Source organism: Chaetura pelagica, unplaced genomic scaffold (genome assembly GCF_000747805.2).
Source record: "Chaetura pelagica isolate M959 unplaced genomic scaffold, ChaPel_1.0 scaffold37, whole genome shotgun sequence".
NCBI classification, from domain to species: Eukaryota; Metazoa; Chordata; class Aves; order Apodiformes; family Apodidae; genus Chaetura; species Chaetura pelagica.
The window spans coordinates 169,154-183,644 of NW_009954567.1; the positions used below are offsets into that span (position 1 = coordinate 169,154).

General features: G+C 38.8%; 1 protein-coding gene across 1 annotated transcript in view; it reads left to right on the forward strand.

Annotated features, from left to right (window-relative positions):
• The window catches only part of NDUFS4 (NADH dehydrogenase (ubiquinone) Fe-S protein 4, 18kDa (NADH-coenzyme Q reductase)), a 28,308-nt gene extending 21,210 nt beyond the window's left edge, over positions 1-7,098 (forward strand). Inside the window, exons 4-5 of the mRNA XM_010005391.1 lie at positions 4,395-4,468; positions 6,890-7,098. Coding sequence (XP_010003693.1) covers positions 4,395-4,468; positions 6,890-6,993 — 178 coding nt within the window. The 3' untranslated portion in view covers positions 6,994-7,098. The remainder of the gene's footprint in view (positions 1-4,394; positions 4,469-6,889) is intronic.
• Positions 7,099-14,491: the final 7,393 nt, after the last annotated feature.

Consider the following 14,491-nt stretch of genomic DNA (forward strand, 5'->3'; position numbering starts at 1 on the left):
TCTCTCTGTAGAACCTCCCTATCCTCATGCAGATCAACACTCCCATCTAGCTTGGTGTCATCTGCAGACTTACTGATAAATACACTGTATGTCCTTATCAAGATCATAAATAAAGATGTTAAACAGAAATAGTTCTAACACTGACTCCTGAAGAACACCACTTTCGAGTGGCCACCAGCTGGACTTGACTCCATTGACCACCACTCTTTGGGCCCAACTGTCCAGCCAGTGCTTGACCCAACAGATCGTTTGCTCATCCAGGCCATGAGCAGCCAGAGTTTTTTATGAGACTTCTATGGGGAGCCATGTCAGATGCTTTTTGGAGGTCCAGATAGACAATATCCACAGCCTTTCCCTCATCCAATAGCTAGGTCACCAGGTTATTAAAGGAGATCAGTTTTGTCAGGCAGGGCCTGCCTTTCATAAACCCATGCTGACTGGGCCTGATCCCCTGATTATTGTCTATATGTCTTCTAATGACACTCAAGATGATCTGCTCCACAACCTTCCCTGGTACCAAGGTCAGACTGACAGGTCTGTAGTTTCCCCGATCCTCCTTTCTGTTTTTCTTACAGCTGGGTGTTACATTTGCTGCCCTCCAGTCCATTGGGACCTCCCTAGTTAGCCAGGACTTCAGGTAAATAATGGAAAGTGGCCTGGCAATCACATCTGCCAACTATTTTAGCACCCTTGGATGTAGCCCATCTTGTCCCATAGACTTGTGTGCATCTAAGTGGTACAGTAGGTCTCTGAACACTTCTTTAATTGTGATGACCTCATTCTGCATCCCCTCCCTGTCACCCAAGTCATGTGGCTGTATATCCATGGAACAGCTAGTTCACTGCTCAAGACTTAAGCAAAGCAGGTGTTGAGCACCTCAGCCTTTTCCTCATCCTTTGTTACTAAGATTCCCTCTGCATCCAATAAAGGATGGAGATTTTCCCTAATCCTCCTTCTGCTGTTAATGAACTTATAGAAATATTTTTTATTATCCCTAACAGCTGTAGATAGTTTGGGCTCTAGCTGTGCTTTGGCTCTCCTAATTTTCACCCTGCATAGGTTCACTTCATCTTTATAGACTTCATGAGTGACCTGTCCCCTCTTCCAAAGGTCATAGCCTCTCCTTTTGTTCTGAAGGTCCAGCCAAAGGTCCCTATTTTGCCAGGCTGGTCTCCTACCCCACTTACTGGTTTTCCAGCACACGGGGACAGCAGCTCCTGTGCCTTTGAAACTTCTTTCTTTAAGTGTGTCCAGCCTTCCTGGACTCCTTTATGCTTTAAGGCAGCCTCCCAAGGGAGTTTGTCAATCAGTCTTCTGAACAGGTCAAGGTTTGCCCTCCAGAAGTCTAAAGTGGCAGTTTTACTAACCCTTCTACTAAAATTAGGAAAATATTCTGTAATTTGTAGATGCAAGTATAACTTGGATACAACTAATTTTTCATTGTTTTTTCCTTATATAAATACATTACCTACATTTTACAATGTCGTTAGAGTTCCTGTAAACTGTGAGGACTGTGCCAGCAATTCATCTGACAGTATTGTAATTTTCATTGGAAACTGTCTTGTTTGAGGGATATTTAGAAAAGTTAATTATTCTACATAAACAAAAATTAATCACTAGAGGTTAGTTTTCAAACTTCTAAAAGGATACATGTATTGAAAATGTCTGGCTGCAATCTATAGTGGCACTTATGATCAAAACCCGCAAAATTCTGTGGAAAAATAACTTAAAGCCTTAAATTTTAAATAATTAGAGGATGCGTTTTCTGAGATTATTAGCATTCTTAATCCAGTTACACTTGTTGGGGTTTTTTACCTTTATTTATTTACAGAATAAATGTATTCAGAAATACTAGTTCAAAATAACCGTGGAATCAAGTCTTCCTCTTATCTTGGTTTCCCATTAAAAATTGAGGCAGCTTCTAACCTGTAACATCTCAGTTGCATTGATATTGCAAAGCATTAGAGAAGCCAAGCTCAGCTATTGTTTGGGCAGAAAAAACACCAAACATGAATTAAAATAGCAATTGTATTAAAATATAATCTTAAAATAACTTCTTTAGAACTTCATGCGTGTATGTAACGATGACTGCTTCTTAAGCACATCCTAGAGTTTTCACCATTTCACCTTAAACATTTAAATTGATGTTTCAGAGGATAAGATTTCAATTATTTAATACATGTATGGCTTGCATGACTCAACTACTACAGGTAGCTACTACATTAAGCAAGTAATGAGCAGGCTGTTTCACAGGGCCTCAATTAATTGATAGACCATTTACGAGCAATACACCTTTCCCTCCTGTCTTGTGTGCCCCCAAGTGTCCAGACACTAAATTATGGTCTACTTTTACCACTGCACAAATCATACTACTGTAGCAGGTGCCACTAACACCTACCTCAGTTCAGGTTGTTTTGGGGTTTTTTTGGTATTTTTGTGGTTTTTGTTTCGGTTTGTTTTGTTTTGTTTTTAATCCTCCTTTGCTTTCCAGCTGACTTGAACTTCCCCAGAAAAATTACCATTTTCTGGGTGGGATTTTGCATGGTCTCAGCCAAAATGAGGGCTTTTAACCTTTTTAACAGTCACAACCATTTGTGCTAAATAAACCACCTAGAAAAATGAGCCATGGTATTAAGGGCTTACCTGTATCTTAAATTGTCCTGGCGTGAGTTTATTGTGGGAATTTAAACTGGAACGCCTGTTTTGAATTAATCCATCTCTGCATGCATTTTAATTTTGCGTCAGGGAAAGGGCTATTTTCTGTGCAAGCAAGCTCCAGCTACGCCAAAAGCAAGTGCTGTGTTGAGAATTAACATTGCTAGGTCAAGAGTTTTGTAAACCAGCTTTTTAATTTAAGGAATTCTCACAAAAACTGTTAGTGGACATTCTGGTAATTTCAAATTACCATTTAACACCCAAGAATACCTAATACCTAATACCAAGAATACCTTCTTACCTAAGTAAGAAGAGTTTCTTCTCTTCAGATTTTATTTCTCCAAATAAAAGGTCTTAGAAGTTTTCCCATTTACTTTTCAGTAATGTAGTGGGATTAGTGAATTAGAGCCTTTTAGGGTCTAGAGATTAAAGCCTTTTTCCACTCAACTCAGTATATTTATTTACCTGCACATCTTTGCTATATTTCTATCACTTGATAGTCTTGTTTGCTTTTTATGTTGCATTTCTTGTTTCTTTGATACAATTATTTTCAGTGAAGCTGAAACAACAACTTCTGTTGTTGACACTCTCAGGACATCATCCTGGCCATTCTGAACTCCAGTTTGCTCAGATTATCACAAATTTAAACACATGGATAGCTCATTTACAAAAATAAATTTAAAAAACCTACATTTATATTGGATGAAAGATTAAAACATTAAAAAGATCCCACATTAAAATATTTCTGCGTAGTCCTCCAATCTCGTCTGCCTGTCCTGAAAGGTTTTCACCAGACGTGCAGTACTGAGTAGGCACCAGTCCCTCACTACATTTTAGTGTACAACTTCTTTTTTCCCAGCTAAGTAGTCTCGAGATTTTTCCAACCCTAGTTGTGGAAGAGAAGAATAATATGCAGAAGTTTTCACAATATTGCAGTATAGTTGGGTCACTTGATTTTCCACTGATCACACCATGGACTGACTCTTAGTTCATAATTCTCCTTACTGCCTTTGCAAAAGAAATCTTTAAATGTCTTTATGAGAACCCATCTAAGTGGCTTGTGAAAGTGTAATTTCTGCCTTTATCCTCTTTTTGTGTTTGTTTTTTTAATTGAGGAATGTATTGGATGTATGTTTTTAATATATCAATTTTCCATGTGTACGTCATGTAAAATTGCATTGTTTCCTTTGCTAGAAGCTGTATTTCCCCCTGTTCCACTCCCCTCTGGCAGTCCTAGGATATGTCCCTTACTGTAGAGAGTTCAAATTATCTTTGGTTGTGTTTTCGTTTACCCTTCTAACTTCAAAGAGAGAACAGTTGAGAGGCAGCTCTTTCAGTAGTTTCTTGCAATTTCGTCTTGTCCTCCTGCATTGTCTCCCAGGTTAATGGGCACCTTTAAGCTTCCTGATCTTCCAAAATGAGAGGAACTACACAGCTTTAAAAATTAAAAAGAACTCTACATATAACCTCAGCAAGTGGTTAGACATGTTTGTCTAATAAAAAATCTAAATAATAATTTCTACAAGAAGTTAGGAAGAAAGTTTAAGAGACTGTAAGAGTGAAACAATAGCCTGCACAAAGTCAGTGTTCATCCGGGAAATAATTAAAAATAAAGGAGTTTTGAATGGCACCTGAGGTGTACTTCAAAAAGTGCATAATACAGCCTTTGACTAGCATTTGAAATACAAATATAATTATATTTCAAATGTGCTTAAAATTTGTCATCTGATTTCTTACAGAGCTGATCCACTATCCAACATGGTTCTTACTTTTGCCACTAAAGAAGATGCCATTGCCTTTGCTGAAAAAAATGGTACGTATTCTGTGTCAGGGATACAGCTTTCTATAGGCAATCTTCAACTCAAAGTATTAACAACAGAAAAATTAGAGGATAAAGTACCTTCCCTCTATTCAACAAAACTTGTAAACTGTTAGTGCTTTATTTGAGGAGGAGGAAAATGGGGGAATATTGCTGAATGTGCCAGAGGTAGTGAATCTAGGCCTTTCATGTTATGGGAAAGTGTTGCAGTCTCAGCATTAGTTTTGTAATGGTTTTGCAAGAATCTTTGTTTTGAATGAGAACCAAGCCTTATTCAGGTAGGTTCTGGAAGAAAATTAATAGTTATACTTTCTCACCGAAGAACTTTAGAAACCTGTGACAAGCTTTTTCTGCCTGCCCTATCCAGTGTATTTTCTAATGTAGAAATAACAGCATTGACTACAAAAATGGGAACATTTTCTGTCCAAAGTATAACAGCTGAGGATGGTCTGAAGTCGAGACAAGGAGGAAACATTACAACTGGATGAAATTATAGCCTGTCAACCTACATTCATTTTTGTCCTGCCCACATGGCTGATGCAGTTGTTTAAAAACATACAGCTTTAGTAACAAAGATGGAGAGTTTTTCTACTCCCCAGCAATGATTAGTCAGGTGATTAGGATGTTCTTCCAGAGGCAATAAAATCTGCTTTCTATCCACTTAGCTTGTATGGCAGGGTTCTGGGCAAGAAACCTCCCCCACCATTATGATCCATTATAAAACTGACCTCTGCTCTCTGTCATGATCAGCTGAAAGTGCCTAACTCAAAGAGACTGTTCCAGAATGTGAAAGTATCACATATGGTGGCCTCTTCCAATCCAAAGTTAGATGTAACTACATTTGTGGATTTTGCATAGCTTCAGCAGCCCAAGTCACTGTTCTGGCAGATGCAGATCTCATTTGGAGGCACTCAGCTTCTCTCTGTCTAGTGTCTAAAAAGATGAAGCAACAACTTGGGGCTGTAGATTCGCTTCCAGCATCCAAGTGCCTCAGAGTTAGGTGTTACAGTGCTGGATGTTGAAATACCTAAGTCTGTGTCTGGATCTAGTTTTGTCTGTTTACTTAAACTTATATTTTTAATCAGAACAGTAGGCAAAAGCTAGTATTTGCACAGATGGAAATAATATGTTTTCAAAACTACTATTACAGTATTTTCTACAGAGAATAGTTAAGTTGGAAAATAACATTGCTTCAGCCTAATAAACATGAAGAAAATGTTTGTGTGACTTTGTGAATACCCAAAATTGAGGAACAATGATCCGATACTTTGTGTATCTTAGAAAACATGTTTTGATGCGTAGAGGTATCTTTAGTGTTTTCTGTTACCATCTAAAATGTAAAAATTCAGATATATGTTAAGCCTTTTAGGATTTATCAAGTTTTTGTTTTAAAACTAGGGAAGAAAAGTATCGTCTTATTAGTGTCAGTTAAAACTGCATACTTGACAACTTCTAGCTTCAACTCAGGTATCTCAACTTTGAGTGAAATGTTGCAGCTAAAGAGACCAAACTTTGGAATATTGAGTGCTGCCCTGGCAACTTTCCAGGCACCTGGAGGCTGCAACCAATTTGCATTTTGATTTACATAAACACTTATGTCTCCACCTCCTCTTTTCTGACATTTTTTAGCATTTTTCTTGCTTAACTATCACATAATTTACTTGTCTTCTATCACTTCATTCTCTTTTCTTTTATTCCTCATTTTTTAGGTTCTTAAAAAAATGTTAAATATTAATCTCCTTTCTGATTCTGAAGTTTTTTCAAAGAATCTCAGAATTAACTTAATGGTTTGAGTTGAAAGGGACCTTAAAGATCATCTAGTTCAAACCTCTCTGCCATCAGGAGGGACACCTCCCACTAGGACAGATTGCCCCAAGCCCCATCCAACCTGACCTTTCTCTTTCTTTGCTCTTACTTTCTTTGGTCCTCTCAGCCTTCTTTTTTTTTTCTAAATTTCCAAGGTCTCCGTTCTCTCCTGACCTTTGAGAGAGATCTTCTGTGTGCTATTTTTTCCCGCATTTCCTTTTCTTTATTTTACCTGTTTTTTTGCCCAGCATACACACAGTACATCTGTGATGCTATGGAGTTGTGGAGCCATAGACTTGCAGGACAGGCAGTGTTCCCTGTTGAGCTTTTCACTGATAACTGTGAAGTTTTTTGTAGGAGTAAAGAAAAGTGAGGTAGGTAGTATGGTGAAGTCTTACCAACTGAGACAATGGGTGTATGTCACATGTATGACATTTCAGTTTTCTCTGCTGCCAACTAAAAAGGAAGAAAACTAGTGGATTCCTATGTGGAGAACAAGATACTAAAGCTAAAAGGTTTAGGTTGCATTTGCTCTATATTGTATGCTAAGAATGTTTTAAATTCTCTTCTTTTCTTGTCTCCCCCCACCATTACCCCTGTAACCTCCAGGCTGGAGCTATGATGTTGAAGAGAAGAAGATTCCAAAACCTAAATCCAAGTCTTACGGTGCAAACTTTTCTTGGAACAAAAGAACAAGGGTGTCTACAAAATAGGTTGGCATTGGCTGTCTGACTGTGAATAAAGTCAGCTGTGCTGTATTTATAGTCCACGTATAATACATCTCTTAATCTCCTAATAAATTTGACCTTTAAACTACAGACGCATCTTGTGATGTCTATTTAAAATGTTTTTGATGTCTCCAATTGAACCTGTTACAAACTTCCCTATAAATAGAGGAGATTTGGAGTGTTCATACTTCTAAAAAATTGCTGTACTAGGAATCTATCAGAAGGAATGTTTGAAATCAGCTGCAACTTTAAAGATTATGGATTCTCTTTGATGATAATTTTATATTCACTGTCTTGTTTAAACTTACCAGCCTTGCATATACAAATCAGTAGAAGCTGGGTTTTTTTCTTCCTGTTCTATACAAGAGAAGTTTGTTAACTGAGGAGGAAAGCATGATATATTCAACTTAACATTTTAATAACTTAGACTATTCTGTACAAATATGTATTATATAACCTTCTTTCTGCCCAAGTTAATACTATGATTATTCCAGAAGCATTCACTACTGAAATAGAAAGCACTGTTTTTTGTGTTAGATATGGGCAAAGTTTAGTCCAAAATATTGAGATAGCAATAATTCTCTGTGATCTTCAGAAGTGAAACCTAAATTAGCTAAATATTCACAAATAAAGTCAGAGGAGTCTCAGGTGCCTCACACAGCATTTGCTTATACTAATTATATAATTATAGTGGTGTTTTTTTTTTTCTGCTAGTTACATGTTTACCTTCATTGAAGTTTCCTCTTGCCTAACAAGAAGGTGATAACATCTCAGCTTTAACATTGAATATATAGCCTAAACTCCATTAGTCTTACATGACATTAAATCATTAATTTTAATAATATGCAATATTATGTTTGGAATCCTGGGTTACATATCTATGACTTTTGATTTATAGACTTTAATTTTTACTTACCAAATTGATTCATCAATACATTATCAGTGAAATCTATTACAAATTGTGGGAGGGTAGTCCTTTTCATATGCAACTGAGATTTCTCTCCCAGCTGTCACAAAAGAAACAGTTGAGACAGATTTCTCCATGTAGATCTAAAGAATGGTGTAAGTGCTGTGTACTCAGTTGTAGCTAAAAAGTCATAAAACTACCTTGTGTTGCCCAGATTTGATTATATTCTTGTTTTGGTTTTGATCAGCTGCCCTGTATGCTAGCTAACATTTGTTTAAAGCAATGTTTTTGACCCAATTCCAGTGTAATCAACCAGTTGGCTGATGTCACTATTTTCCAGTCACAGACAAGAACTGTTTCTCCATTTAAGCTTCCTATTGAATTTTGAATGCTGCTTTGTGCAGTGGAGCTTGAAGTCCTCCAGAAACACCAAAGTACACCAAACTGGAATCTCAACAGTCCAGAATCTACTGCGTCTCTGTATTCCAGCCAAGCTTAATATGCTGATCTTACTAACGAGGCAGTAATTTAAAAACCAGTTTGGTTTTTGGGGGCTTTTTTTCTGGTTTGTTTTTTTTTACAAGAGTAGTAAGATCTTAATTCTCTTATGGTCATCAAGTTTTAGAAGATAGCTGTCAACATTAAAGTTGAAAAGTGCCTGGGTATCTAATACAGCAGATGCACAGCTTGATTTTTGAAATTATGTAGTAAAGGGAAATCACTGATTAATATTAGATACCTATCATTATCTTTGGACACATGAAATTTCTAAGTTTGTTTATATTTCTTATAACAAATCAGTTTCACTTAGAGCATAATTTGATTTTATTGTTTCTCCTGCTAAGATAATGGAAATATTCAAAGGAGAGTTCATCAAGTCCCCTTCCTGAGGAAGAAAACTTCTTCTTTTTTTGTAAAATGTGTATGTTCATTATGTTTCTCTAGAGTGCACCCCACCTTGAAGGTTTTAACTTCATGTTTGAGCCCAGCCCTTCCTTTCCTGTGATCACTTTTCTAGGACTTTGATTTTTTTCTCCTGTTGGATGACTTCTTAGGAATGAGTGTGCTGACAGTGAAGAGGAGGGTTGGTTATCATCGCTGTAGTCATATTTGACTGACCTTGGAGCCTTCTATGAGGAAATAACTGGGTGGATAGATGATCGTAGGGTGGTAGATGTGGTTTGTCTTAATTTCAGTAAAGCATTTGACACTGTCTCACACAGCATCCTTGTATATAAGCTAAGGAAGCGTGCTGTTGATGGTCAGGTAGGGAGGTAGATCATGAACTGGTTGAAAGGAAGAAGTCAGAGAGTTGTGGTCAATGGGACAGAATCTAGCTGGAGGTCTGTGACTAGTGGAGTCCCTCAGGGATCAGTACCAGGACTGGTACTGTTCAATATCTTCATCAACGACCTGGGTGAGGGAACAGAGTGTGCCCTCAGCAAGTTTGCTGATGACACTAAACTGGGAGGAGTGGCTGACACACCAGAAGGCTGTGCTGCCATTCAGAGAGACTTAGGCTGGAGAGTTGGGTGGGGAGAAACATGATGAAGTTCAACAAGGGCAAGTGTAGAGTTTTGCATCTGGGGAAGAACAACCCCATGTCCCAGTACAGGTTGGGGGCTGACCTGCTGGAGAGCAGTGTAGGAGAAACGGACCTGGGAGTCCTGGTAGACAGGAGGATGACCATGAGCCAGCAATGTGTCCTTGTGGCCAGGAAGGCAAATGGCATCCTGGGGTGCATTAGAAAGGGTGTGGTTAGTAGGTCAAGAGAGGTTCTCCTCCCCCTTTATTCTGCCTTGGTGAGGCCACATCTGGAATATTGTGTCCAGTTCTGGGCCCCTCAATTCAAGAAGGACAGGGAAGTGCTTGAAAGAGTCCAGCGCAGAGCCACAAAGATGATTAAGGGAGTGGAACATCTCCCTTATGAGGAGAGGCTGAGGGAACTGGGTCTCTGTATCTTGGAGAAAAGGAGACTGAGGGGTGACCTCATCAATGTTTACAAATATGTAAGGGGTGAGTGTCAGGGAGATGGAGTTAGGCTTTTCTCAGTGATGACCAGTGATAGGACAAGGGGTAATGGGTGTAAATTGGAGCATAGGAGGTTCAAGGTGAATATCCAAAAAAATTGTTTTACTGTGAGAGTGACAGAGCACTGGAACAGGCTGCCCAGGGAGGTTGTGGAGTCTCCTTCACTGGAGACATTCAAAACCCACCTGGATGCGTTCCTATGTGATGTTCTCTAGGTGACCCTGCTCTGGCAGGGGGGGTTGGACTAGATGATCTTTTGAGGTCCCTTCCAACCCCTAGGATTCTATGATTCTATGATTTCTCTTACCTAAGCCAAACTGAAATGCTGGAAGTAAATGCTTCCTGTTGATTATGGATAACAGTATCTACTTTGCAGAATAGGATTTCCTACAAAATGTGGATACTTACCTGCAAATACTTTGATGTATTTTGCATTATGTTGCAGGATACCAAATTATTTTGAAGATTGGCAACATTCATAATTTAAGTGAACTTTTTTTAAAAAATTATTAACAAAGGCCCTGCGACTTTCAAAATCTCAAAATCATGATGTTGTAATGGTACCTAAAGACTGTCAGGAAACTGAAAGCACAGTTTCAGATTTCTAGCAGTGTATTCCTTAACTGTGCAGTTTGAAGGATAATTTAAAATAAATCAGAATATTAAGTGATACTATGAAATGGAGAATTTAATTACCCTTATCAGCAAAGTTTTGTCATGTGGTAGAAAAGGAGAAGCTAATTTGGACTAATTTTAGGTTTTGCCTGTAATTTCACATGGGGAACTTAGTTCTGTTTTGCCAGAGATAGTTACCTAGCCTTATATTTGATTATTGGGCATGCCAACATATTTTGTTACTCCAAAAAGAAAAAAGAAAAAAAAAAGTGCAAATAAACCATAAACCTGAAATAAACTAACAAAACTATTTTAGACAGTTGTATGTTAAGTTATGGTGTGTCTGAAAAGGCAGCCTGCTTTGGTAAGTCCCCATTCTTATGTTCTGAGAGGGATTAATTTTTAACTGGTACTACATTAATGCTGGAATTTATTACTATTGTCACAAGATTTTTTAAGTAAATGTGCCTACATCAACTCAATAGAACAACAAAGACAAATTATTTTGAAATTGTATTGAAATGTGGATTTTACCTGGAATTAAAATACCAGTTCTTCACATCCATGTTCACTGTGAGGGAAGGTAGAAAGGTCCCTGTTTTGGACCTTTACTGCACAGAAAATGTGAGTGAAAATCTTTTTGTAGAAGTTGACTAGAATAAAGACAAAAGTGAGACAGTAGTCTCATGTGAGTCTTGAAGAATTAAAATTTGAAAATTTGTAAGCATTACCTGTGGCTTGAACCTTGCACTTAAAACTCTCTCTACCTGGATAACAGGTGACAGGTTTGGGTTTTTTTGTCTAAAAAAAGTCTGTACAAGTAGTGCTTTCAACAGAAGTGTTACAAAAAGTTGGGTCGGTATGGCTATTTTAAGCATCATTCACTTTTATGTTCTTCCAAGGACTTGGTGAATAAAGGGACAAGGTGATTCAAGTAGTCCATTTGGATTTAGAGGGGGCTTTCAGAAAGGTCCCTTAGCAAGTTACAGCAAGAGGCAGCAGTGTACTTAACTATCTTTTCTTTGAGGAACAAATCTGCAGGATGGAAATTGGCTTTTCGGTCTACAAGAGAGAGAACTGAGGATGAGTAGGGAAGTGTCCACAAGTGGTGCAAAGAACCACCAGTGAATAATTATTCACTGTTTTTTCATAGAGAGGCAGATCAACAGACTCGTGGAGAGTATAGCCTAAAAATAATTGAGTCAATTTTCACATAGCAGATTTTTTCATTCATTGGCAACATTTTTAAACTGAAAAGTAACTTTAGCTCAAAATCCTAGAATCAGAGCATGCTTTGGGTTGGAAAGGACCTTAAAGATTGTCAAGTTCCAACCCTCCTGCGTGAGCAGGAGCACCTCCCACTAGACCAGGTTGCTCAAAGCCCCATCCAACCTTGGAGCACTACCAGGGAAGGGTCACCCACAGCTTCTCTGTTTAACCTGCACCAGTGTCTCAACACCTTCAAAGGAAGAACTTGAATCTCCCCTCCTCCGGTTTAAAACTGTTATCCCTCATACTGTCACTTCATGCCCTTGTAAAAAGTCCCTCCTCAGCTTTCTTATACACAATCAACACAAGAAATGGGTGCAATAAAAGTTTGCATTAAACATAAAATTGTATCCTGTTTAGAAAAATCCCTGAGCTAAAAGCTGCTGACAGCTGGGTAAGGGTATCCTTGGAGTAGACCTGTTTTTTGTGTTCTTTTTTTTGGCAGTCACTACTGCAAACTGCCAAAGCTGGGTTTGTCCAGATGGGTATCCTGATTTGGCACAGAATGGCTGTTCTTAGTACTGTTTGCCAGTACAGCATTCAAACATTTCATGCTATTTTGTTTGTCAGTGTTTTGTGATTATTTAAATACATTATTTGGAATAAAGAAACTACCACAAACAATTTCTACTTTGAAGCTCATAGATATTTACTGCTGACCATCATGATCTTCAGTAATCATCAGATTTTTTAGAACAGGTTATCATGCCCTGATACATACATGTGGCTGAATTCCACAGGTTGAAAACTATTTTCTAAGATTGACTTTGACACAGGCCCCCACAACCTCTTCCTCTCTAAGTTGGAAATACAGATTTGATGGGGGGACTATTCAGTGGATAAGGAATTGGCTGGATGGTTGCATCCAGAGGGTAGTGGTCTGTAGCGTGATGTCCAGATGGAGATGGGTGACAAGTAGTGTCCCACAGGGATCCATACTGGGACCAGTGCTGTTTAATATCTACATCAATGATATAGACAGTGGGATTAAGGGCATCCTCAGCAACTTTGCAGATGACACAAAGCTGATTGTTGTGGTTGACACTCCAGAGAGACAGGATGTACTCCAGAGGGACCTGGACAAACTAGAGAAGTGGGCCCATACAAACCTCATGAGATTCAACAGTGCCAAGTGCATGGTCCTTCACCTGAGCAGATGCAATCCTTGTTATCAGTGCAGGCTGGGGGTGAAGGGATTGAGAGCAGCCCTGCAGAAAGGGACAGGTGTACCAATGGACAAAAAGTTGGACATGAGCAAATAGTGTGCACTTGCAGCCCAGAGGGCCAATTACATCCTCAGCTGCATCAAAAGCATGGCCAGCTGGTCAAGAAAGGTGATTCTTCCTCTCTATTCCACTCTTATAAGACCCCACCTGGAGTACTGTGTCCAGCTCTGGAGCCCTCAACACAAGAGGTTCATGAATCTGTTGGAACAAGTCCAGAAAAGGGCCACAAAAGTTGTCAGAGGGCTGGAGCACCTCTCCTACAAAGACAGGCTGAGAGAGTTGGGGCTGTTCAGCCTGGAGAAGAGAGGGCTCCAATGAGACCTTATAGTGGCCTTCCAGTACCTGAAGGGGGCTTACAGAAAAGCCTGGGAGGGCCAGTTTACAAGAGCAGGTAGTGATAGGATATGGGGCAACAGCCTTAAACTAGAGCAGGGTTGATTTAGATTAGACATTAGGAAGAAGTTCTTTACTATGAGGGTGGTGAAGCACTGGAACAGCTTGCCCAAAGAAGTGGTGGGAGCTCCATCCCTGGAAACAAGAAAGGTCAAGCTTGATGAGGCTCTGAGCAACACGATCTAGTCAAAAAGGTCCCTGCACATTGCAGGTGGGTGGTTTAGGTGACCTTTAAAGGTCCTTTCTAACTCCACACACTCTATGATCCTGATTGCTAAAATATTTAGATTAGGGTTAAATATTTTCATATATGTTCAGTTTACCATCCTAAATCATCCCAATAAAACAATGGCTTAACATGATTCTTAAAAAGTTACCACTAAGTCAGAAGTGAGTAAAACTGCTTGTTCTGGTATTGTGCCTGTAACTACTGGAAAATATTTTGATTTCTCTGTATTAGGTAGAGAATATGAGAAAGTTCTTGGCATATCTGTCAAGTAAAGCATTGGTCTTCAGCATGCCTTGGTTGTCTGTTACAGGAATATGTATGCAAAGTTGTAGTCAGTCTACTGAAATTATTTTTCTAATTGAATGCAGTCTTGTCATGGCTGTCTTCTGCCTTAGCCAGATAAGGGAAGCTGACCATCAAACAGAGAAATTCTTTAAAATTAAGCCAGAACATACTGCTTACTACAAGTAGTGCTTAATAAATTCTCTGCTTATTACAGTAGCTTTTCTGATCAGTTCTTGAATGTTTCACTATTTTGATTACATATGATCTGATGTTGTTGCCAAATAGTTTTTTTTTTGTCAAAACTGCTCAGAAATTAAGTTTGTTTTCCCTTTCTTCCTTTCCCCCCACCTGACCACTTTTATTGCTTCATTTGGGATGTCTGCACAGCACTGGAGAAAATATTTTTGAGGGTTATACATGAATGGGGAAATACTGCAGTTACCTTGCCCTTTATGTTGCTGACTCTCTTACTCACTAATCTATTACATGGGAAATTCAAGTTTCAGCTTCCTGATGGTCCATTTTTTC